At 34.7% G+C, this 27240-nt stretch overlaps 3 protein-coding genes and 1 long non-coding RNA gene across 5 annotated transcripts; 2 read left to right on the forward strand and 2 right to left on the reverse strand.

Annotated features, from left to right (window-relative positions):
* The first annotated feature begins 174 nt into the window (after positions 1 to 174).
* LOC123533389 (alpha-(1,3)-fucosyltransferase fut-3-like) lies at positions 175 to 6131 on the forward strand. Its single transcript, XM_053520162.1, has 2 exons — positions 175 to 4717; positions 5570 to 6131. The coding sequence occupies exons 1-2, from the start codon at positions 3578 to 3580 to the stop codon at positions 5627 to 5629; spliced, it is 1200 nt and encodes a 399-aa protein (XP_053376137.1). The 5' UTR covers positions 175 to 3577; the 3' UTR covers positions 5630 to 6131.
* Positions 5551 to 26885, reverse strand: LOC128547410 (uncharacterized). Its single transcript, XR_008366510.1, has 3 exons — positions 26838 to 26885; positions 22855 to 23083; positions 5551 to 5681 (listed from the first exon to the last, which is right to left on the reverse strand). It is a non-coding gene; the product is annotated as an uncharacterized LOC128547410 (long non-coding RNA).
* On the reverse strand, positions 10829 to 16171 carry LOC123533390 (alpha-(1,3)-fucosyltransferase 7-like). Its single transcript, XM_053520161.1, has 2 exons — positions 13783 to 16171; positions 10829 to 11975 (listed from the first exon to the last, which is right to left on the reverse strand). The coding sequence occupies exons 1-2, from the start codon at positions 14956 to 14958 to the stop codon at positions 11916 to 11918; spliced, it is 1236 nt and encodes a 411-aa protein (XP_053376136.1). The 5' UTR covers positions 14959 to 16171; the 3' UTR covers positions 10829 to 11915.
* Positions 19869 to 24602, forward strand: LOC123533791 (refilin-B-like). Of its 2 annotated transcripts, none has more exons than XM_045315666.2 (2): positions 19869 to 20360; positions 23675 to 24602. In XM_045315666.2, the coding sequence occupies exon 2, from the start codon at positions 23827 to 23829 to the stop codon at positions 24415 to 24417; it is 591 nt and encodes a 196-aa protein (XP_045171601.1). In that variant the 5' UTR covers positions 19869 to 20360; positions 23675 to 23826; the 3' UTR covers positions 24418 to 24602. The 2 variants fall into 2 exon arrangements, with proteins under 2 accessions (XP_045171601.1, XP_045171602.1); XM_045315667.2 differs by lacking the exon at positions 19869 to 20360 and adding an exon at positions 21106 to 21420.
* Positions 26886 to 27240: the final 355 nt, after the last annotated feature.

Consider the following 27240-nt stretch of genomic DNA (forward strand, 5'->3'; position numbering starts at 1 on the left):
TTACTGCAATAAACATGTATTTAACAATCATCACTCAAGAGCGTAATATTTATTTATTTATAAGTATGATAAAATAGTAAGCTACCGCGATGACAGACATTAAACAAGGGAGACAAATTCGTTTGGCTTCTTCTACATCTACATCTACGGAGATACTTTCTGATCATAACTGGGAGGCCGGGCAGTTGGTTTAGCGGTACAAATTTAAAAGTACTATAACATTTACAAAAAAAATATGTTTTTTCGGATTTGCAATAGAGAGAGTTTTGACTTCAAAGATAGTTTGTGAAGCACCATCGATGCTTTAATTAAGAAAGCTGTCTTTGTAACAGTTAAACAACAGAAAATATCAAAGATTATCCCCCATCAATGAAGTTTGAAATAAGTTTTCTTGATTCCTGAACGAAGGTAAAGACTATTTGTTTTCTTTTTGTGAATAAGCCCGCCGCTTCGAGTCTCCGTGGCGGTTTGATACAAAACATTATATGTTATACGAATCACTCGTCATCTACATTTGACTGATGTGGAGAAGCCGGTAGATATTTGCAGAAATTAAGTTAGTACTGAAATGGTATCAAGGAACATTGCCCACATTAACATAACTAAAATTTTTTTGAAAAACGGCGCCGTTTAAGCAAATACATGCAACAAAAAACATTTGTAAATATGCTGTGGGTGTATCTAGCATTTTTTTAAAAATTTAAAACACAGTTACAGGTCATATGGCGACTGTCAAGCTTTTGATTGTGGAGGAAGACGTTAGATGCCCGGCCGGCCATGATTTCATCATGTATCTAGTGTATCTAGTAACGAAGGTCTGCTTTTAGTAAGACAAAAGACTTTTGTACCGTCTGATTAACGTGTATTGCTATTAAACTTAATTGTTTACACAATTGTTCAAGTTCCTTTGGTAATACAACACGATTTAACTTCCCAATTCAAGGGAGGCAGATGTGCTAGGCCTAACATTATATATATGATAACTCGTTTACTATGTATTTACTATAATATTACTACTTATTACATACTCGTTTCTATTCCCCGTTAAAGTTACACTGGTACCGGAAACGTCAATATTCTTCCATACACTGGCGCCTGAGTTTCATATCGGGTGCGTGACGTAATGCAGTGTGTGTTGTTGCACTCCTTTTTAGCTCACATGTCACATAGTGACAAGGTGAGCTTTTGTGATCGCGCAGCGTCCGTCGTCCGTGCGTGCGTCCATGCGTGCGTAAACTTTTGCTTGTGACCACTCATGAGGTCACATTTTTCGTGGGATCTTTTTGAAAGTTGGTGAGAATGTTCATCTTGATGATATCTAGGTCAAGTTCGAAACTGGGTCACATGCGGTCAAAAACTAGGTCAGTAGGTCAAATAACAGAAAATCCTTGTGACCTCTCTAGAGGCCATATTTTTCAATAAATCTTCATGAAAATTGGTGAGAATGTCCACCTTGATGATTTCTAGATCAAGTTCGAAACTGGGTCAACTGCGGTCAAAAATTAGGTCAGTAGGTCAAATAATAGAGAATCCTTGTGACCTCTCTAGAGGTCATATTTTTCATGGGATCTGCATGAAAATTGGTCAGAATGTTCACCTTGATGATATCAAGGAAACTGGGTCACGTCCGGTCCAAAACTAGGTCAGTAGGTCAAATAATAGAAAAACCTTTTGACCTCTGAAGAGGTCATATTTTTCATGGGATCTGCATGAAAATTGGTCAGAATGTTCATCTTGATAGTATATAGGTCAAATTCGAAACTGGATCACGTCCGGTCCAAAACTAGGTCAGTAGGTCAAATAATAGAAAAACCTTGTGACCTCTGTAGAGGCCATATTTTTCATGGCATCTGCATGAAAATTGGTCAGAATGTTCATCTTGATGATATCTAGGTCAAGTTTGAAACTGGTTTATGTGCGATCCAAAACTAGGTCAGTAGGTCTAAAAATAGAAAATCCTTGTGACCTCCCTAGAGGCCATATTTTTCAATAGATCTTCATGAAAATTGGTCAGAATGTTCAACTTGATGATATCTAGGTCAGATTTGAAACTGGGTCACGTGCGGTCCAAAACTAGGTCATTAGGTCAAATAATAGAAAGACCTTGTGACCTCTCTAGAGGTCATATTTTTCATGGGATCTGCATGAAAATTGGTCAGAATGTTCATCTTGATGATATCTAGACCAAATTCAAAAATGGGCCACGTGCGGTCAAAAACTAGGTCAATATGTCAAATAATAGAAAAACCTTGTGACCTCTGTAGAGGCCATATTTTTCATGGGATCTGCATGAAAATTGGTCAGAATGTTCATCTTAATGATATCTAAGTCAAGTTTGAAACTGGGTCAACTGCGGTCAAAAACTAGGTCACTATATCATATAATAGAAAAACCTTGTGACCTCTCTAGAGGCCGTACTTTTCATGGGATCTGTATGAAAGTTGGTCTGAATGTTCATCTTGATGATATCTAGGTCAAATACAAAACTGGGTCACGTGCCTTCAAAAACTAGGTCATTATGTCATATAATAGAAAAACCTTGTGACCTCTCTAGAGGCCATATTTTTCAATGGATCTTCATGAAAATTGCTCAGAATCTTTATCTTGATGATATCTAGGTCAAGTTCAGAACTAGGTCACATGAGCTCAAAAACTAGGTCACTATATCAAATAATAGAAAAAACGACGTCATACTCAGTTCATGTGGGGACAGGTGAGCGAGTTTGTGATACGTTTAATTATACTAGTATTACATTACATCAGTAAATGACTGCCATGTTACAAAATACACTAAGGATATTAATAGAATCTAATCATTATTGTTGGATTACTTTATAGATGCATTCGTTAAAAATATGACGTGAATAACAAAATTATTAGAAATGCAGCCAGTTAATTAATAATATGTAATTTCCGCAGCGCAGCTCAGGAGGGGAAAACTCATAGGTGTTGCTGCTTCTAAAAATATCTTCACCATTTTAAAGGCGCTTATATTGAATATATTATTGCCGTATGCTGTAAAGAACTGTGCATTTGTTTGTGATATCTTGGTTTGTGAACGGACAAATGAATATTCAGAGTCAAATGCATATACACCAATAATTCTGAAACTGAAAACGAACTCATTTAATAAATTTATAAAAGTCGCTTTTTAAAAAATTTCATTCGGGGATTTTCTATTTCCTAAATCGAATAACGAAATTAGAACACATTAGTCTATGATTAGATAATGAATCAAACAGAAATCACTTTCAACACTTATGACAGTAATATACTTATTAAAATTATTGAATTGTATCTTCACTACATGTATCAAGAATAGTATTGATTTTAACATTATTAATCTTACAAAATCATTAAAATTTAACTCGTTCATTTATTTTCCGTACATATTATAGCATTATTGATATGAAAATCCGTATTTACTTAAGTGTATTGTGACCCATTGCTTTCACAACGGGCAAGACAGGTTATCCGTCCGATAAATACATTGTGTTGTTTGAACACGTTATCGCGAATGGATTTGTCATAGTTTATGCAATTTATATGCCATACATATTTGTAAACACAGCAAATAATGGTTGGTATCAGAAAAAAGAAAAAGTTAATTCTGTTTGTGACTGGGACTTTAGTAATGGTTCTTATTGTTGTGTGTTCAATAAGCTCGGATACATATACTGATTTTAAAAGTGATGGGAATTATAAAGTGACCTATACGAATTCCTACTTTAAGGAAAAGCCAGCGAAAACAATCTTACTTTGGACTACAATGTTTAATCATAGAACGCTAGACAGTGACCGGAAGTGCCTTAGCACGTGCCCAGTTAAGTGTGATATCACAGACGACAAATCGCAAATAAGGAAAGCAGACGCCGTAGAATTCCATCTTTCGAATTTATGGACCAAATTCTGGCGAGTTGGAACAAAATCTATCATAGAACTACCAAGTTACAGGACACCGGATCAGGTTTGGATTTTAGCAAATATGGAGCCACCGCCACATTTATGGGGAAATATTCGAATTTTCAATGGGCTATTTAACTGGACAAGGTGGTACAGAAATGATGCGGATATTAGTTGGCCATATGGTGAAGTATACAGATATAATAAAACGGAACGAATTAAAGCTGAAAATAAATATGAAAATCGGAATTTTTACGAGGAAAAATCAAGAGAGATAATGCTAAGAATTAGTAATTGTTTTGATCCAGGTCAAAGATACAGAATTATACAGGAGCTTAATAAGTTTGTTGAGATAGATAAGTATGGCAAATGCTACGACAAAGTTTGTGGCGTATCTACTGATCCTGCGGATAAATCATGCGATATTTTGATGAAACAGTATAAATTTTATCTCGCGTTGGAAAATGATATCTGCAAGGATTATATCACAGAAAAATATTGGTTGACTTTAGAAAGAGACCAGATCCCAATAGTCAACTGGAAAGATGCCAGTCCAGATACTGCTATCCCTAAATCTTTTATAAACATATTTGACTTCGACTCTATAGCGCAACTTGCACAATATGTAAAACAAGTTAGCGCCAATGAAACTTTGTACAACAGTTATTTTGAGTACAAGAAATTTTATACAAACCGGCAGCGCTCGTGCCATGCTTGTTCTGTATGTCACTCTTTGCACGACAAAAGTAGACCAGCTCAAGTTTACACAGATATAGATGGATGGGTACAGAATGATTCGTGTGAAAAAGTTGGGGTAAGTGTTGTTTTGGTTTTGTTTACTAGTTTAGAGCAATACCAACACAATTATGAGTCATGTGGCGACTTTTCCAGCATTTGATGGTGGCAGAAGTTCCCTGGTGCCCATCTGTGCATGGGCGGGCACTTTGCTAGAACCACCGACTTTCTGTACGAATTATGGGTTGCTTCCTCGCATAAAAAATAATTCTGCGCACTAAGTTAGGTTCGAACCTACAACGGTGAGGGGCAAGTCATTCAAAGTAAGTGGCACTATACCAAGAAGAAAATGCCAGTTCTTTTCCCACTTGATACCATGGCTCTTACGGTATGCCTTGGGTAGAGTATTATATACAAAATGACATCTTTCCTGGTATGCCAGCGACCTTAACCACAAGTAACTCTACTCACGCTTTCATGAAAATATTTCGTCGTCTCCCTTTTCAATGACAGATAAATATTTTACGAATACAATCTACTTCAAACTATATTTTTATTTCAAATATAATCAACATGCAGTGAATATATTTTAGGTAATTTGCTTAGCATGTTAAATGATCCTGAGGAAAACATCTTAACTTATGACGTACATTTGAAGTACAAGAATAAGTAGTCTTTTGAACCAGTTTTTAGTACACCATATTCATCTCCAGTTTCCTTTCTTGTGGTCCTATTTGGGAAGCTATTGTGTACTGATAGTTAAATAGTTATAAAAGTAATATAATGGGGTAAAGCTGAATGCAGGATTTGACCCTGCATAGAGCATGCAGTTAGGGTTCTATCCAATCACCATCGGAAGACGGGATGCTTATTTTAGCTTTAAGGTTCTATGCATATGCTTTCTAAAACAATTTTTTTCTTCTGTTTACAGCTTTGGAACAATTTCTTGAAGAATTTCTATGGTTGGCGATTTCTATTGCTTGGCTTCTGAAACAACACCAGGACATACTTCCTGTGGCACAACGATAGGAACAATCCGACGTCTGTAAAAACAAAGCTTGTTACCAAAATTAAGAGTGATGAGGAAATTTACGTATAGCAGACGCATGTTTTTGCGATATGCCCTAACGTAAGTGCAGAAACACTTGCAGGTTGAATACTGATCCAAGAGTCTGTTGGCTTGGCCGGGAAAAAGACGTTCGCCAAGTTGTTGAAGCTGAGGCGCTGAACTCGACACCTATATTCATTGACAGCTCAATTATTATTTTACTGCCACTGAATGAATTAAATCGCTCTGTATTGTAAATTTGTATTTTAAAAACTTCGATATCAACAAAACGATGTTTAACTAATGGTAGATACAGACTTGTTTTTTTTCTTTCATCATTTTGATTCTTATTGAAATACATGTAAATTGTAATTCAAACAATGCAAATACATGTATTATACCGTGACATTTAACTTGAAATGAATATAGAATTCCTGTTCTGTTTTTTTTTTCATGTTGAATAATAGAACTGTTTTATACTAAGCGAGTTTACGGTAGTGTTAGTGGAATTCCATGTTCAATCAATTTGGCATTAGATCACCAAAATATGAAGGGCGGATAATGCACATATGCCATGATATGCCATTACCTGGAAGATGTGAATAAGCATAAAGTTACTCATTCGCAGCTTGAACCCCTTGTCAGTATCTGCTTTTATTATATTCCTATATAAACTCTGTCTAAAATACAGCTTGCATTTCACAAAGAAATACGAACATTCCAAAATCCCGTATTGTACCTTCCGTATTGTATTTTGTCGGACTAATTTCATTAATATGCATGAGCTTACACAGTTATATAGCGCACACAAAAACATCAATCATTTTAACATCAACACACATTTAATATTTCATTCGATTACAAATAAACAAACAAAAAGATGGAGGTATATAATAAAAAGGGTCATTACAGCAGTAGCTAGATTTAGGATTTTGTATTCGGCTCTCGTGGAATCTGCAAGGAAGGATCACACTCGGCGCATGCGCGCCTCGTGAGATCCGATCTGGCAAAATCCGGTCCACCCTAGCCGAATGTAGCATCCAAGATCGAGCTACTGTAAAGTAACCCTATTAAGAGTATAGGAATAAACTGAATTAAGCGACCATCGGTATTTTTTCAATACATTAAATTTGATTTATTCGTAGTTCAGTAACGCGGCATTTGCTTGTGAGCCCTTCCAAACATATATTTACTTTAAAGCAGACACCAACTCGTGGAAAGAAGTATATAATTATACGTTAATACATCCGTATAAGAGGACGACTGTGGTGTACGGTATGATACTGGTTTGTTTTACAACATCGTACATATTGTGTCTGATAAGAGCCTTAACCTGCTTTATTTTAACTAAAATCTTTTATATCACCGCTTTCATACTTCCTTGTGCGGATTAATATTAGAACTGCATATCTTGACATAGACAAGACGATTAGAACGTAAACAAACGTTTTATATGTTAAATCCCATATAAAAGGTATACATTAGTCCAAATCTTCTTTCTTTCTAAATTTCTACTATTTCGCTTTTAAAGGAAATGAGTATAATGACACTCTCAAAACCCAGCAGTTATCTCATGTGAAGAAAACAGAGGGACTAAATACAGACTAAGTATGTTTATAACATTTGATGAAAAGAATGAAATGATCCGTACCATAGTGCGTTTGCGACCAGCACGGACCCAGACCTGCCTGCGCATCCGCGCAGTCTGGTCAGGATCCATGCTGTTCGCTTTCAAAGCCTATTGCAATTAGAGAAACCGTTAGCGAACAGGTCTGGAGCCTTGCTGGTCGCAAACGCACTATGTTGGTTTTCTCTTGGTGCGGCTTAAATACATTTCCAAATTTTATTCCTTACCCTTACTAGTATGTTCATGTTTACACGATCTCTGAAATTCACTTTATGACACTATTGTGCATTCATTTTGTAATATCTTTAAGTATTTTTGAGATCACTTAATGATCTTAGTGCATTTTAAATATCTCAAAATGATTCAGACGTCTTTAATTCTATCGTAGGATATCAATTCATGAACTTTAATATGATCACAAAATGAATGAAGGATATGTTAAAACGAATAAAATTAAACAGATCTAACTTGTAAAACCGCTAAATCTATTTTATAAGTACAATAACGTTAATAAATGATAACATGTATTCATAACAGAGATCATTTTGATATGTTAAGATCGGTTCAACAATGTCATCATGTAAGACAGTATGTTGTTTGACTGGTTCTAAAGTCGCATGTATCGACATAATTTCAAGTCATATGGAGCTTTTGGTGGTGAAGGAAGTCGCGCTATGACCCTACAAGCATTATGTGATACACCCAGGATAATTTCTCACATGAAGAATTCTTTAGCTCGAGGTTTCGATACCACATCGGTGAGGAGAAAGTGTTTCAAAGCAAGTGACCGTAACCATATGGCTACGGCGGTCTCAGCTAGTTAGTTCAGTGGGTAATACACTAGATTTTGACTCGAGAAGTTGTCAATACTTGCGAAGGACATGTCAATACTGGTTACGGGCAAAGAATCCATTAGCAGTGGTCAGGTTAACTGTTCACCGTTACATAACTGTATATCAATTAAACGAATAAATCAGACCTAAGAATACGCGCATGCTATCTTTATTGCTTGTGTATAATTTAACATGTTCGACTAATAAATTACCCCTAATTTGATTAAAGCACTGGGTAAATGAATTTTCGCACTTACGACGTGTTTTGGCAGTGCAAGTTTGTCATGGCATTTATGGACCGCCGCTTGTGAGTTACATATTTAAGTGCTGTATTCTTCGGGTGATATAATGCTACTGGCATGGAGCAATTTGATTCGCTCTGGCAAAGTGTCGAGAGAAAAAATGTCCATGAGACAAGTTCAAATTTGATTAATGGAAATATAAATATCATCATGAAAATTGAATGATTTCTACGCATGGCTTTATCTGTCCAGAAAGTGCAGGCTGTTCAAAATATATTATCCCGATCCCTTCTTCAAGAATAAGACTAAGAGAGCTAGGATAGATGTTTTTGAAGAAAATTACAACAGCGCCTTGCATCGCTCAACACAGATTCACATCTCAAACTAGTTTAACAGGACCTGAAACATTTCAACCACAATAACCTTGAAAGCTAGCGTGATCTTCGCAGCTTTTCTTGGCAGCCATGGTTTATTCTGAAGAATCAAATTGGCGTAGGAGCGGGTGGGGGTGGGCGAGGGTTGGGGAGGGCAATGGGAAACGGGCCAGCTAAACCTATTTATATTTTCCCTGAATAGTTTCCCCTTATTGACAATACATGTCACACAAAATTCTTATCAGTACATCTAAATGCTGTTGTCTCAACTGGCTTTTTACCTTTATCTTCTGTTATTTCGAAAAAAAATCAGTTGTTGGGTTCGAAAGTTGGGGTCCAAAGCATATGCTGGCCCCCTCACTCACATACTTCTGGAAGCCCCCCCCCCACACACACACACCGCCCAAAACATACACGCCCCGCTTGCTCTTATGCCTGTGTTTTAACAAAAATGGCGCATGGTCATCCAAAGAACCTTTCAGTGAAATTATATTTAAATAATAAGCAAGAGCACCACCTTGCGTGTGCAGACGCTCATCTGATTTTTTGTCTCTGTATAATAGAAATATTGTTCTACCCATGATTTTCTAAGTCCAAAAGGGGCCATAATTCTTGCAAAAAGCAATATAGAGTTACGGTACTTGTTGTGCATTGTCAACTTTTAATGGCGAATAACTGCTCTGAGTTTCAAAGCAATAGCTTTGACCGTTCAGGAGAAAAAGTGACCTACATACAAAACTTAACCAAGAAATCTGATATTTTCTAAGTCTAAAAGGGGCCATAATTCTTGCAAAAAGCAGGTTGGAGTTCTGTTTCTTGCTGCACAGAGTCGGCTTATGTTGGTGAACAAGTGTTACAAGTTTCAAAGCAATAGCTTTGATAGTTTAGGAGAAAAGTTGACCTAAACATAAAACTTAACCAATAAATCTGACACTTTCTAAGTCTAAAAGGGGTCATAATTCTTGCAAAAAGCAAGATGGAGTTATGTTTCTTGCTGAACAGAGTCAGCTTATGATAGTGAACAAGTGCTACAAGTTCCAAAGCAATAGCTTTGATAGTTTAGGAGAAAAGTTGACCTAAACATAAAACTTAACCAAGAAATCTTATTTTGTAAGTCCAAAAGGGACCATGATTTTTGCAAAAAGCAGGATGGAGTTATGTTTCTTGCTGTACAGGGTCAGCTATTGATGGTGAACAAGTGTTGCAAGTTACAAAGCAATCGCTTTGATAGTTTAGGGGAAAAGCTGACCAAAACATAAAACTTAACCAGGCAACGCCGACGCCGACACCGACGCCGATCAACTCATGACAATAATTCATCATTTGTTTTAAAAAAAATCAGATGAGCTAATAAAATGAAGGGGGAGAGGAAAGAGATTTCATTTGGAGACTTTTTTTCTTTTTTTCTTTTTAGTAGTTTTTGTTTCGAGTATAGTTTTACTAACGTACGGACGATGAGTGATCACAATAGCTCGCCTCGAGCAATTTATCGACGGTGTCGATCGAAAATCCCAAATAACGAAAATGCTTACTTTTTTCTTTAAAGAATAATGTTCAGCATTTTCCCGCGCACATTCTCTCCAAATCTGGGATCAATTAGCCAATGAGAAAGGGGTGAAACATGAAGAAATAAAATACCGAACAATGAGATAGATAGAAAATGCCGAATGAATTCGCTGATTGAAAAAAAAAACGAATAGTGAATTTTAACACTTTCTCAAGTTACAAGGGTCTTTTCAATAGTCAAGCATGTACCACATCCAAATACCAATCAGCATTGCAAGTATGGATGTTCTGTGTTGTTTACTTTTTTCAGAAATTGATCTGAAAAAAAAATCATTATTCGATATTTTATGTGTCATTTGGAAAAGGTAGGAAACACTAAAAATTAGTCTTTTGCCTCTCCTGAAGACGACCTTTTTATTCTTCGGGAATTTCGATCGACACCGTCGTTATGCTCCTGTGAGCTATAGTGTAAATAAATTAAACCCAAACTTAAAACGTCATTATTTTTTTTTAATTGTTTATCGGATATTGTAATAATTGACAAATCCGAACAATGCCCCTATCAGAAATAAGCAAAATTTAATTTTACATCATCATACATTAATAATGTGCGCATAAACTGGTATTAATTGACAGAATTGTGGCAGAAATGACCAGTCGATGACAATATGCAACAAATCAAAGAAATAATATGTAATATGTATTTATTAGTTCTTAAAACCACTGTTGTTTCATTATAGTAAACTCTTTCGACCAGCTCTTAACCATGATTTGTCGACAATCACATTTTACTTCGATATTTTGATCCTTTGTAGTTACTGCGCTGAAAATACCCAGTGTTTAGGGTCATAAAATACTAAAATACGATATCGTAAATTTTGTCAAACATATAGCAGCACCGTACTATTGACACAATTAAGACGGTTGCAGCCTTCCATAAACCGTCATATATAATTAAATTGTTATAAAGAGACATTATTTAAACATTAAATGTGTTGGTTTCTTCTGTTTGCTAAATGTTCTGCAACATATCTTTAAACAAATATTTAGTGTATTGATTTGAGAAGGTAATGAACTAAAATTGTTAAATGAAAATTATTTCAAAATTGAGCCACACTATGAGAAAACCAACACAACGGATTTGCGACCAGCATGGATCCAGACCAGCCTGCGCATCCGTGCAGTCTGATCAGAATCCATGCTTTCATATAGAAACCGTTTAATAGCGAACAGCATGGATCCTGACCAGACTGCGCGGATGCGCAGGCTGATATGGCTCCATGCTGGTCGCAAAATGCACTATGTTGGTTTTCTCATGCTGCAGCTCAGATCATATTATGATGTTAATAATTATAAAAAAAAGCCTTTTGATTTTCAATTCACAATTATGCCAATCCAAGCTGATAAATACATGCGATCAGAAACTGTTTCTAAACGAATTAAATGTTCAAGTTTATAATACTATAAGTTTATTATGTAATTGCGTGAGGCGACCAGTTTATCACTAAGCTGGATGTTTCTTCGCAGAATATATCATTTTTAAGCACTAATATACGCCCTGTCATAGTTGTTCGTCTTTCTCATGGTAAACAGTGCCTTGTTACTAGTAGAAACAAATTACTGGTATCTGATGTTTATTCGTTTCATTCATACACCGAGCTTCCAGAAAAGGAATTCGTCTAATTGTGTTCCAAGGCTGTTCAAAAGCTGAAAAGGAAAGGAATAACGCGTTAGCCAAGACGATTGGTCACATCTGTCTCATGGTCACAGCCGTCAAAATAAGCGGGTAAATATCTAAACATTTTAATCAAGTACATAATTTACAACGCACATGCAATAATAGTAAACATAAAGAAATTAACTTGAACTAAATTTTCATGAATTAATAAAAGAACATTGCTGGTATATTTGTTGAGATTATTTCAGATTCGGCTGTCACCTAGATAAAAAAAACGCGAAATCCTTTCGCAAGATCGTTAGGCGTAAAACAAGAGCTGTCGGAGGGCAGCAACGCTCGACTATTCAACAGCCTTGTCAACTGAATAAATACAAAAGTCGAAAAAGGGGCATTATCTTGTAAAAATGCAAAACAGGGTTATGGAACCTGCACAGTGCTTATCAGCTCATGACAGTGGACAAGTGTGTGAAGTTTCAATCCATTCCCATTAGTGGATACTAAGATACCAGCTTACATACAAAAACTTAACCAAAACTTCTAAGTCGAAAAAGGGGCATAATTTTGTAAAAATACAAAGTAGATCTATGGGACCTTCACAGTGCATATTTGATCATGACAGTGAACAGGTGTGTGAAAAACTTAACCAAAAACTGCTAAGTCAAAAAAGGGGCATAATTTTGAAAAAAGAGTTTTGGGACCTGCTTAGTGCATGGCAGATCATGAAAGTGAACAAGTGTGCGAAGTTTCAATCCATTCCCATCAGTGAGTACTGAGATACCAGCTTACATAAAAAAATAACCAAAAATTTCTAAGTCGAAAAAGGGGCATAATTTTGTAAAAAAGAGTTTTGGGACCTGCTTAGTGCATGGCAGATCATGAAAGTGAACAAGTGTGCGAAGTTTCAATCCATTCCCATCAGTGAGTACTGAGATACCAGCTTACATAAAAAAAATAACCAAAAATTTCTAAGTCGAAAAAGGGGCATAATTTTGTAAAAAAGAAAAATACAGTTATGGAACCTGTGCAGTGTAAGTCAGTTTATCACGGTGAATAAGTGTGTTAAGTTTCAATCCATTCCCACAAGTGGTTACTGAGATATCAGCTTACATACAAAACCATAACCAAATCGGAACGCCGACACCGACGCATAGGTGAGTCCAATAGCTATACTAGTCTATGAATAGTCGAGCTAAAAACTGTTTGTTTCCGATATTCCTATCTATCCTAAATTTTTGGCTCGACCCTAAATGTTTTTATGACCTTTAAACATGGTCAGTGATGTTAGAAATTAACTTACTGATACGCTAAAGGCATAACCCCTTATTTGTATTCATTTCTTTTTTGGCACAAAAATAATTTCCGAAAAGTCCTAAAGAATAAGAAAAAAATACCGACCTACCTACCCTAAGTATTTTGAGCATGTTACCGGAAACAATTTATTGGATTAAGTGTTGCTATATGTTCCAGTCATTTGTTATCATAAGCCGGAGATTTTGAGACCGGTCTCTAAACTCATAATTGAGCCGCGTCGTGAAAAAACCAACATAGTGGCTTTGCGACCAGCATAGATCCAGACCAGACTGCGCGGTCAGTATACATGCTGTTCGCTTTCAAAGCCTATTGCTTTTGGAGAAACCATTAGCGAACAGCATGAACCCTGACCAGACTGCGCGGATGCGCAAGCTGGTCTGGATCCATGCTGGTCGCAAAGCCACTACGTTGGTTTTCTCATGCCGCGGCTCATACGCATGATGTCTTATGACGAGGCATTGCTGTGACTGAAGCATAGCTCTAAATGTTGGAAGATGAGTTTATTAGCAAAAAACAGAAACTTACTTCAACTTTATCGCAAACGTCGTTTCGAACCCATCCGTCCAGATCTTCTATAACCTGCGGATGTCGACCTTCATGCAATCCTTGACAAACAATACAAGATGGGCATCTGCCTGAGATGCTATATTGTTTCCTCCAATCAAAATAACTGTTATAAAGCGTCTCGTTTGTGCTCACGTGTTTTAAATAGTCTGCAAGACTTTTGACATCTTTAAAATCAGAGATACTTATGAAAGAACCAGGTACTGGAATATTTTCGTTCACCATTTTTAAATCCCAGTTTACGATAGGAATTTGTTCTCTATTTAGTGACTGCCAGTATTTCTCAGTCACATAATCTTTACACTTAGAATTTTCCAAAGCTAAGTAGAATTTATACTTGCTAGTGACGTTGTCACACGAGGCGTGTTTCAGAGGGTCCCCGCATATCTTATTGTAACAATATCCAAACATGGTAACATTTAAATACCCCCCTAACTCTTTAACAAATCTATACCGACGATTGCTGTCTTTACAATTACTTATTACTCCTGTTACTTCACCAGTTTTTTCCTTAAAGAAATTTCTATTTTCCAAAGCTTTTGCTGCTTCAGCAGCCTTATGAGCATTTAACCTCTTATGCAAACCGTATGGTAGATGCACGGTCGCGTCTTTCCGGTACCATAACGTCCAATTAAATATGCCGTTAAATACACGCAGATTCCCGAACAAGTTCGGTGGCGGTTCCAGGTTGGTCAGCGTCCATACTTGATCTGGTCTCCTGTAAGAAGGGAATTTTATGATAGATTTTGTATTAATCTTCCAGTTTTCTGTCCATAAATCTGTCAGGTGGAAGTTGACCATATCTACTTTGTCTATATCTTCTTTATTGTCTGTTAGTTCACACTTTACCGGACATGTTTCCATGCATTTGGTTTCGTAGTTCATTTGGTTAACGTTATTGAACGGTAACCAGTATAATATTTTATAACTTCCGGCTGAACCTTTTCCCAGCTTCCTAATATACCTTTCTTCTCCAACAAAATGAACACCCTTTGTTTGGACATGTTTGTCAAATCCAACATGATAAAACGCAATGATGTGTACAAGAAGAACTAAAGCTATCAGAACTATTCCAAATTTGATAAACTTTTGAACAGAAACACGCTGCATTCCTGTAAATTTCCCAGTTGTTCCCATGTCTGTGGAATCATTCACAAATCGGAATTATAGATTACTTCCACACAGTATTTAGCATAAATATTGACACTGTATTTCACTTCCATAATACAATATCGACATTTAAACACAATAAAGTCAATAAATGTGTACACGTCATGCGGTTATGTATAAATATATATTGGGGTAGGATTTAATTTCAAATCGGATTTAATCCGCCGAACAAAGCGAGTAGCGCTGTACAAGTCCATGTACACACGGATTAACTACTGCATTTACAAAAGTCGTGACAAAAATTGTTCCGAAAAATAACGGTTTTCAAAAATTAAGGAATTTCCATTTACTATTCAGTATTTATGATGTTGACGCCGGGTAAAATATCGATACAATTTTTGGACACAAAATATACATGTATCAACGTATGTAAACACTTCAAATCCTTTTAATATCAGTATGATCTGGGAAGAAGATAGAAAATCCTTCATGATATCATTGTTCCAGGTATGATTATTGATCTATGCTTTCCCAGAAGAAAATATGTAAATGTTATAATCAGATTAAAAGACATTAAAAGAAGCGAATTAAACACAGTTGCTTGGAATATAGATCTTTGGCTTCTTTGACCTACCTGTTCGAGGGAAGTTTCGTGTCTTGCAGTGACTCATAAAGGGAGACAAAAAGTATATCCATTGGGAAAATGCTGGCTGAATAGTCTCCCTTAATCTGCGCTCTAGCAGGGTACACTTTGATTCGAAAATTTTGGGCACGGACAGTCTTACATGTAACAAGTCGCAATATTGCACTTCCCTTATGAGCAGAATCAGGGTGGCCATTTTATAAATTGCGTGCATGTTTTGTGCTTTTAATTAATGGCAAGATCGGGATTCTCATACAAGAATAAAGAAAGTTATCAAAACGAAAGTTTTACACCATCCATGAAAAATAGCATGCCAAAATCATCAATTTTGCACTTTTTGAACAGCCTGCAATGATCCCGCTGCAAGAACAATGCCCAATGTTATTGCATTTCTCAATTTAATAGTCCTTACTGAACTTCAGGATATAAACTGAATGCTGGCCCATCCAGCTCGTTTTTTTTTTCACAAAATAGCGAAAATGTTCCTGAGTATCAATCAACAAGCACAGAACCCTTCCGTGATTTGAATTTTCTGCGAAAAGGTGACTTACTCATTGATTCATACAAAGCTATCAGCAGTTAGTTTTACAACTGACATCAGAATTTTACATGTGTCGGCTGCATAAATTTTCTAAAGAATTAACAATCATTATCTCTCACCTTAATTTACAGACATTACCAACTTTTAGTAACATCGATCTATTGGAAAATCGATAAATTTGCCTATATAAACAAAGAAGGAAAAAAATACTTAAACTTAAATAGAAAAAGTTCTATTTGGAAATCAAAAATTCGATACCCCACAAATTAAAGTTTAATTTATTCCGGATATTATGAATATTTTTTAAAAAAAATATTTTAATATTTGGTTGGTCCTTTTTGCCTTTAAATAGACCCACCTCAGTTCATATAGACTCTGAAGGAAACGGGTAAAAAAAACTGACTTTTTCAAATATAACAGATAAAATGAGATATTTCCCGCAAAAAATCAAAAATTCGATACCCCTAAAAATGTAGAAAAATTATTAAATTTTCGTTATGTGTAATTTGTTTTAAATTTTAGAATGGTTTGTTTGGTCCTTTTTACATTTTAGTGTGTACAGTGAACATTTCTTAAAAAATTCCGGCTTTTTCCGCCGTCATCCGTAAGTACTCGGAAACTGTTACGGAAAATATTGTCGTCTGCTAGTCTGACTTTGTCGGTACAAATTGTTATAGCTCAAAGCCTATAAATTGTAGGCAACTTCACATTGACAAAAAAAAAAAAAACAAAAAAAAAACAAAAAAAAAAAAAAAAAAAACAAACAAACAAAAACAGATTGTAATTAGACAATTTAAAACAAATTAATTGTTGAACTCAGAAACGCCGAAACCTAGATCTGCTGTCGTTTAAAATAACGCTATGGAGGATTTAGTGTTCAATTCGCGTTAAATATACAAATGCTTTCAATTTTCATCGCAAAATATACTTAATGCAACTAATTCTCATGTGTTTTCGTAAAATATAGCCTGTCAGTAATTGAGTTTCAAAGCATTCTTAAGAAATATAACGTTGATTAATTTATTTATTTCCAGATACCTATATTACGATCTGGAGACTTTTTTTTTATTGCGGTAGCGGTCCGGGTCCGATCTCCGACGCGGTCAGCTTTTTTTCTTCATGTGGGATTTTTTAATAATTTTTAAACAAAAAAAAATCATTTTCTATTATTCATAATATGACCAAACTTTAATTTGAAAGATAGCCTTGATGAACTGATAATTCTGCTTCTTTCCGAACCTCCTTTGTATATATTATTCTGTATTCTTAAATTAATGCACGTTTTTGGTAAATTCTTTAATCATTCGTTTTAAAAAAATGCGATATCTATTATTTGATTTAATTGTAACAAATATCTTAAAATTACCCTTTGACTTTTATTGTGTATTACAATATTGCCTAGGGGTAAACAATATCCGGTCAGTGTTGTTTCAAGGCGGGTCATAAAAAATATGTTACCCCATTTACTATAAGTGATGGGTATTTTTATGGTTTTATGGTTTTTGCGTTGTAATATATGTCTTTCACTTTCTTCTGTCTTTATATAGTATTTTCCCTTTCTTTCATGAAATTTGTTTTTACGATTTTTACCCTTATTTCATGAATCGTATGACAGTAGAAAGAATCAGTACAAATTTAGAATTCACATCGTTAACAGTGTTGTTCCGTAAATATCTACTGAGTAAAGATCCTGGCCCAAATTTCACGAAAAATCTTAAGTTATTACTTAGTTAAGTCTGCTATTCTAAAATTGAGATATTGATGAAGTTATTGTTATTTAATATGTTGTTTTTTCCTGTAACAATATATTTATAGTTAAAGTATACTATGGTAGTAGTATTTGTCAGCAGTACTTATTCAAGTCACGCAAATATGATATTTCTATTTGGGCACGATATAAAAAACTTAATCCTTACCATACTAAATTACAATAATGAACTTGTCTATCTTTCAATTTGGACAGTACTATTAATTATGAAAAGGGTGCATACCAAAAAGTTACTGGCTGAATGGCAGACAGTGCAGATCATGATCAGTCTGCACGGATGTGCAGACTGACCATGATCTACACAGATTGCAAAGGAAGAACCAATCGTGTCCAGCATGGTAAGGGTTAAGTATTTCCTTTTAAAAGTATAAGTCTTATTTCTATACTTCTTTTTCTTTAAAGCGACCGGCCTCCAGATCGTTCGACAACAAAAATACTTTTTAGATATCTTGAAAAAAAAAAATGCTATATTTCTTATGAAGGCTTCAAAACTTAATTACTGACAAACTTTATGTTATGGAAATACATGAGAATTTGCTGTTTTTACTACCTTTTACGATGAAAATTGAAAAACGTTAGTCGTTTAGAATTTTGAAAATATTTTAGAATCAAAAGCTCATATTCTAATGTTCATAATATGTGAAAGAAAGCGCGTATAGAGGAAGTATATACGCTTTCTAAATATTTTAAATAACATATTCATATTCTTGAATATTTATTTTATTTACAGACAGTTTCTTGTGCGTAAATATTTCTTTTCTGTACATAGATATACGTTAGCATGATTTTTCAAGTATTAAAAAAAAAGTAAATCTATGTGTTCGATGTATAAAATGTAACGATTTCTAAATATTTTAGATAACATATTCATATTCTTAAATATTACTTTTATTTGACAACTAATAAAGTATTATATAAATTTTCGACTTGTTCCGATTTTAACTTTAATAATTATAAAAACTTCATTCAATTCAAGTATATCGTTTAGCAAACCGCCCGCCTGTAAATGCATCAGATAATGACCAAAGATGTTAATTATCGATTTTTCCCCCGTGTTACTACAACAACAACAATTAATACGGAAATCAACGAATCCGTCCGGTAGCGATGATATTGGATTATTGGTTTTATTGATTTTTATGATAGGTAATCTGTCCCGCTTTATCGGTTTCGAGATGTTACTAAAAGTTGGTAATGCATCCAAAATCACGAAATTCTAATTATAACAAATATTGACGGGGGCCAAAATTCGAACTGTACCCTGCTACCTTACATACTACAATTTTTCATAAAATTCTTAAATTAATTATATTTGTTGTTGCAGGAAATATCCTATATATCCTTTCCGCGGCCGTAAGCGCTTTCGGCGTAGAATCAACATTTATTATACAAAATTCATCTGATTCTGAAAATGTCTAGGTCTGCAGCTCTCAAATAAAGAAATATCTGAATCCAAGCCATATACTGACACTAAAAGGATCTTTTGAAAGATTTGACGAAGTTCAAAAAATCACAACATACAATTTTCACTCGTGGAATAAAATATTGCATCTAGTGTTCACTGGTGAAAGATATTTCAGTCTCACAGTGAAACAAACAGATAGGCCTATCCTCTATATAGTAAACATTTCATCGGTACGGACTAGTGCGAGCCTAGTTATGTTTCATAAATTTTCGAGCCTACCACTGTTTCAAAAATCGCGAAAACGCGAAAAAAATTTAAACTGAAAGCGATTTTCTTTTTAAATCCGAGTTGAATATTAGGTATGAAATGATATATGAAACGAAAACTATTCCACCAAACCAGATACGTATTAGACTTTATAGCTTTCTCTTAAAAAGACAATGTTGGACAGTTATAACTATTAATAATTATTAATTTCTGACAGGCCGTAAAATATTTTCCGACTTGTGTGTCCCGGACACTCGAGATATCGATCTCAATATTACAGGTATTGACCCACCTACGAACATAATATATGTGATATACAAACAGAAAGGAAATATTGACATTATAAAGTGTCTGTATTGCGGCAGATTGTGACTGCATAAACACTCGATAAAGCAAATAAAACGACTTTCAAATTGCATTCCTTTTTGATAATTTTTATCTCGAGTTATGTCTTGTATTTTTCAACTTTTTACGGATTAAACACCTACTCTTTGTTGTAAAGCTTAAGCTTTAAACAGATTCTTACAGCGGAACGCTTCGATAGTTTGGATTAAAGAAAATACGCCACTAGCACACGAACAAAGAAAATAAAATTTAAATGTGTAGCTTTTTTTACAAAAGAGATTTACATTTTTGACAAACCGCTGGTTTTATTTTAAAAGCTTTTGAACTAGAATAGCTAGCTAGCGTTAAAAGCGGTTATTTTGAATTTGAAAGTCGTGGAGTTTACGACTACTTTCGGCTTATTCAGGACTTTTACATGTGATCTTTGAATGTAACAGAACGATACAATCTAAGGCGGAAGGTGAGACATTTTTACTTTGTACTTATACTTATTATAAACTGTAGAAATAACTTGTCAGATATTTGAAAAAGAAAGTGTATTACCAATATGTTCACCAGGTACTGACTAGAAAAATGCATTTACTTATTCATGACCGTATCAATAATCGATCAATGTCATATAGCAAGAATCAATAAAAGCAATCAAATATTGATACACGCTGGAGCATGATTTGCTGGAATAGGCAAAACAAATTTTTTGTTCTTTGTTTTGATATTCCATTGTACTGATACATAAATTATGTCACAAAACAGAGGAATTCCGCTGATAAGACCATCATTTCATTGGGGTAATCTATCTAAAACGTTTGCTTATTATAAGTGTTTACATGCAAAAACTATAGGTGTCATTATATCATACGATAATTATGTAACATCAAACTAATTTTCACCGAATGAACACCAGATGCAATATTTTCATCACGGTCGAGTTAACAAGTGAACTGTTGTTGTTGTTTTTTTAATCAAATTGAAATTTGTGACAACAAATTCTCTTTCTTGTATTTTTGTCAGTATTTAAACCGGATATTACCATTTTGTATATCCAGATCCATATGTAAAAATATGTATGTAACAATTAATTAGAATATAAATTGAAGTTAAATGTACTTAGCCGTCAGTTAATTTGTCTGCTTGAATTCATTTGATTTTTTGATGCATAGCATACTAAATAGGCTTATAAACCTTATCATATTAAGTTGCATAAACCATGTACAGCTTAAGGACTTGTTCAGCAATCAGTTTTAATATAAATATCGTTTGATAAAGACGAGTGACATGTCAAAACAAATTGCTAAAACTGCTTTATCACACCTTGGATATACATATCAGAATTTTTAGGATCTCATCTTTATTTACGAGAATCTACACGCATGAAAACTCTTTTGTATTGTAACTTTTCAAGTTGCGTTTCACACGCAACTTTAATATATTCGATTTTAAAAGTTTCCTGTTTAGGATAGAGAAACACAAAGGAAGTTATACGAACTAACTATTTAATCGGTTACATCTCAAGCCGCAAGGTATGTTGATTTTCGTTTTGCAATTAGGTTTATATACATGTAAGGCATATACATGTGCATAATATGACACATATGTATGATACACTACATATACACGATAAAAGACATGATCAAATTATCGCCATCTCTTCATAGTCAGCTTGGAAACTTGGATAAGGAGGACCTGTTTGTATATTTAAATTGCCTGTTAAAATGTTAACATATTTATCAGAAAATTAAGTGTGATTTAGCTGTCCGACCAATTTCAAACTTCGTTATCTACTAGGAATCGTTTAAATGCGCGACTGCTTTAAAACATGAAGACTATATTTCATAATTTTATTTCAAGGACAGGCAACTCGATCCTAAAGATAAATATATATATGAAACTTTGGGTAGCTTTTATGTCACCGTTACCAACCATTAGATACAAAGAACAAACTATTTACAAACTAATACAGATATATCAAGCGGGGTTAGGCTAAACTTTTTGAAACTATAAAAGTACTCACATTTGATGTTTTAACAAGACGTAGTCACAAAGTAATTCCGGGCAATATTTGTTTGGTATGTAGATATTAAGATTTTTACTGCGTTACCCAAGCACTAATAATTTTATGTGAGTAGAAGGACCTTGTCTGTTCTTTGTATCAAACTCCTATAATATCAGCTTAGATATATTGTTAAATCATATTTTACCTATACGTTTTGCTTTCGTGTTTTAATGTTATTATTGTGCATGCCTGAAGTTACTTCCCTTTCATAAATCATCTAAATTAATGGAAAGTATTTGTATAACATGAAAAGAAACCATTCATATTTCGCATCTCTTTTGTGTAAATTGTAAAGCGTACACTTCCTTGATGGGTATCAGTGTATATTTGCATTTACACACGTTAAAGTTTATCCATTTTGTAACAGTCATGTTGAAAAGTTTACGATCATATAAAACAAACAAAAAAAAAACTGTAACATGACAAACTACAGAATAAATGCGTTTATGCTAATTTTATGTACTTTCTTATATTGAAGAGCTATAGAAAATGTATTATAAAGGTGATTCTCTTGCAAATAATACTCAACAGACCCATTAGAACCGATTTTAAAAATTGCATTAATTGCATTAAATTCTTGAATGGTGATCATTATATATGAAAAAAAAGCCAGTTATAAATTATTTAAATAGATCTACACGCATGTTTTATAGATACAAATAAGCTTTATTTTTCCCCCAACTTCTTTGTATAGTACATTAACCTCTGGTTATCATTATTTATTTACCCTGTCAAGTTAACGCCCTTTGATTAATTTCATTTTGCCTAACCAAGTGTATCTAATAACGTCCTGTCGCACTTAATTTGTTGCTGAAGTGGTATATGATCTTACCATCTAATGAAACCCATACTACATTTAATGTACAACGATATAGTTTTTTTTTTATATTAAACGACTTACATGTTTGAAACCGTCCTGTCTTTGGAGGGGCTTGAATTACTACTCAAACCCTGCCGATCTCGGTGGAGACGTTGTTTCCCCGAGTTATTTTCCGAACGACAAGACACTATTTTTCGAAAGGTCTCAATACATAGATTTGTCTGGCTAACAGACAGATTTCTTTCACTTCAATCTTGTCTCCGATGGAAAAAGGACAAAATTTTGAAGTTTGGATAGCTTGTCGAGAATTCTACAATGAACAAAACATAGAGTCTGGATTCAGACTAGGTATAATTCTCCCCGTATCTGAAATATAATGCCAAGTGCCAAGTATGCTTAGACATACTTCCATATTTTCTTTCGTTCAGTAGTTTCTTACTGTTGGCAGAACTTCTGGCCCGACGTTGCTATAATCTCATTGATTGTTCATGTACACTTATACTGTAATTTTATATAAATACATGTATTATGTTTAAAATATTATTAGGGGTAATATTGAAGAATATCAAGATAGTTCGGTATAAGCAGGGATGTGAATGCAATATTTCTGGAATAAGAATTATTGAATTATATCTATGACCAAATTACAGAAAGTGTTTGGACAGAGCTGTCTAATATTTTAACCTATAAAATACAGCCCCATAAATGACAAATCTGTCATATTTTTTAATCTGATTTTATCACCAAGTTGACATGACATCAATTTGTAAATTATTTACGAAATGATTTTATTAACCTTGCTATCGGCATGTTGAAACGTTTTAGAGCAAAATATTTTGCGCTTTCAGATTTCGTTGATATACTTTTATAAACAAATATATAACAGATTTTTTTTCTTCAGGTACGCAGTGTACTTCAAACAAGAACTGAGCAAACTAAGACTTGTATTTACTACGTCATCAAAATCAGTGTGTTCGAAATTTCGCGAACAGACTATACTTCATACACATTTTCAAAATAAAGTAGTAAAACCGACCTACTTTATAAGGTAGTATGAGAAGCGAACGGCTTATTGTACCTGACAATGTGACTGAAACGGTGTCGGTGTGTCCTTTAGTAAATTACGAGGAGAAACGGTCAGCAAGTTATGTGGATTTTGTGACAATGAAACGTTACAATGAGGAGGTCAAAATGGCCCCCATTCTTACACCAGTGGCTTTCAGGGATACTGTGATCTGTTTGCCAGACTCTGGCAAAAAGAGATTTAAGAGTCAAACACTTTACGAACCAAAGGTGAAACCGCGAAAATTCAGTGACACTTTGATAATTTTTCCAAAGAGACCACAAAGAAGTTTTGTGACACTTGTGGATTATCATATAGACGAATGTAGACGGTGGTTTAAAACAACCTTAGAATTCAAAGCCAGGACTTACACTACAAGTAAGATTCTAAACGACACAGAAGATGAGGATGTAAGTGACACTGATACTAGTGATGAAGATGAAAGCAAAGAAAAAATGTTCATTTCGGATGGCCCAGGTGCCTCGCAGATCTTCCTACCAAGATGGAATAAAGACAGTTACGATGAAAACAAAAACATTCCCCAACTCGTGAACGGAGAATTATTGCTGAACGGATATTAGCAACCATAAGATTTGAGCGGGTTAGTTTAATTAAATTGGATTGTAGTTCACAGTGGTCTTCTGCACCAGAGAGATGCATCATGACGGAATGTGTTCAAAAAAGTTGTCCCGCATTTTATTGCCGTGTCATAAATTGTGAATTTCATTAGTTTTGACTGATTATATAAAATTGTGTAGATACACTCTTCTTCAGTGGTTTATTGCACCATTAAACAAATGGGAGTTTCTCCTCCAAGCTTTTATTTAATACCTACGTAATGTACATGCAACTGTGTAAAACGTACATTTATCATCAGATGTGCACATTCAAAAACCCACAGATATTATGAAATAAAACATTTCATGTGACCATATACAGTAATATTTATTGGAGAAAAATGAAATTCGTCCGAAAGCTGGTTACCTATGTTGACTATAGATCTTTATCACTACTGATTCATTAAAGTTATTCGTTTTCGCCAGGTTAATAGATTTTTAAGCGAGTTAAAGAGTGACATTTAAAAGTTTGACAGACCGTGGAAACGTTAAATTTAAACCACTCGCTGTGTAGAATTCAGTTAATTCGTAAGTTTTGTTAGTTATACAGTCAAACATGTTCTAAAGACGACCTTTCCTTAAAGGCCACTTATCTGATTTCCGATTTAGATATCAATCATTTCCGGTGAATAAAATATCACCTTGAAATAAAGACCACTCTAGTCTCCAATTAATGTACAGATTAGAATGTATTTACTGTATAACTTTTGAATAATAGTGGTTAATTAATGCATCTAAAGTCGGAGTGATTAATTGCGCTGCATAATGCAGTGTTTGTGATATTTTAATATGTTTTAAATTGCGAAAATAATTTTTTTTTAGATGTACACGATATGCAAAATATGTCCCAATAATCAGGTTATTAATCAGCTTTAAATGTACTTTCTTACTGTTTGAACATTAAACATTGATGTTTTGACTATACATAATAGTGTTTAATTCATTTTTTTTGTCGACATTTTGTGTATGTACATTGCATTTCCCCCGAGTATGCGTTAATAAGCAATTGCAGTGTTAATTAAAGAATGTCTTAGGTTTTGCGTATCACATTATAAGAATATAAGGATCTTACATGCCTGCCTGTGCAAGATGGGGTTTTCCCTACCCGAGGGACAGTGTGGAATGGAAAACCGAGCGTTAAGGTTTTTCCCTAGGGAAAGACTGGAATATCTATCCCTGGCGCGTGCTCGGATAAATGTATACTTTCCCCGCTAGGTAGGCAAGAATAAAACGTCTAATTCTTGAGATTTGTATGCAATATGCACATCGAAAGTGTGTTTTCTGTTAATTTTCTGACCAGTACACACTTTTTAGGTATTAATTTATTCAGATTTAATTTGTCTTTGAAGGAGGTTCTTTTGATTAAATTAAGGCAGTCTGCATTGAACTTAATTCCAGCAGACTGTATTGAACTGAAACTTACATTACCACCGAGTCTGTTTTGGAAAACAACAGGGTCTATTCTAAAAGCATGATCCGGCCCAAGCAACATCCGAAATGAGAAGCAGACATTCTTTTTCAAGGTTTGTTGCCTAGATTAGGTGACCGAAAATTGTTAATAAAATAAAAGCATGTATCTTAAAAAAGTCGAAAGCCTGTATCAAAATACCGTCTAAAGTAGCAACCAAAATCCCGTAACCATAATTTATTACCAGTATGATATTGGTTATGTCTTGGGTATGTCCGCCCACATGCCTCAATTCGTAATTTATTTTCTAAAGTATTAAAACCGTTTACAGGAACGCTTTTGTTTATGGCTATGGAAAACCAACAATTTATGTCCTTATCAGCAGAAAATGTCCCTGTTACATACAAGTGTCAAAACAAGTCTCCATTTAGGTAGATAACTATAAGCTTGTTATGACTTCAGAAACTGGCATTGTTTCGCATATTAGTGCAAAATGTAGCTTAAATTGATAGAATATTCAAGCGGTATAAATAGAGCATCGATCTTGCACTGGTTGTCCGCTTTGTCAATAAAAGTCTCATTAAGTCAGATTGCATATTTCATTTCAGTTTGTTTACCTTGGCAACAAGGTAATCAGCTACTCCACTTAACAGAAACATGGACCACCACTTATCGATAATCCGAATGATAACAATCCTACTCGAGTCAAAAATGTTTTAATGATTATGCTGGAAAAAATTTGTTTGTCATCAGTCAGTCAAGCAGGCTTGCGAACGGCAAATTTTCAGGATCCATGCTGTTCGCTTTCGAAGCCAGTTGCAATTAGAGAAACCGTTAGCGAACAGCATGGATCCTGACCTGACTGCGCGGATGCGCAGGCTGGTCTGGATCCATGCTGGTCGCAAATGCACTATGTTGGTTTTCTCATGGTTTGGCTCAAATATAACTTCTTATTCTAACGTTATATTGTCTTTACCTTTGTTAAAATGTATTTCTATGAATAGCTTCCTGATCACTCTGTCCCCCAGACAACAACCGTTGCGACGTCATCTAAGGAACCCTCTCCCTGACTACACGCAAGCGACGTCATACTGCGGCACGGTATCGTAACTTTTAGTATCGCTTGTGTTGCGGACCATACAAAATACACGTCGTAATTATCAACGGAACGAACAGAGAAAATGTAAATATAGCTGTCCATGCCTACAGAATGCACATCCATGTGAAGTTTCTTCACAATCTAACAATGATGAGCAAAACTAATTTAAGCATACTGAAGCCCAAGTCTGAATTTCAGACTTGAAACACTTTAGACCCATTTATTTTAACTCGATTTTGATTAAAGTCTGAAACTTACTTAAGAGCAAATACGAATTTAC

Source organism: Mercenaria mercenaria, chromosome 12 (assembly GCF_021730395.1).
Source record: "Mercenaria mercenaria strain notata chromosome 12, MADL_Memer_1, whole genome shotgun sequence".
NCBI lineage: Eukaryota > Metazoa > Mollusca > Bivalvia > Venerida > Veneridae > Mercenaria > Mercenaria mercenaria.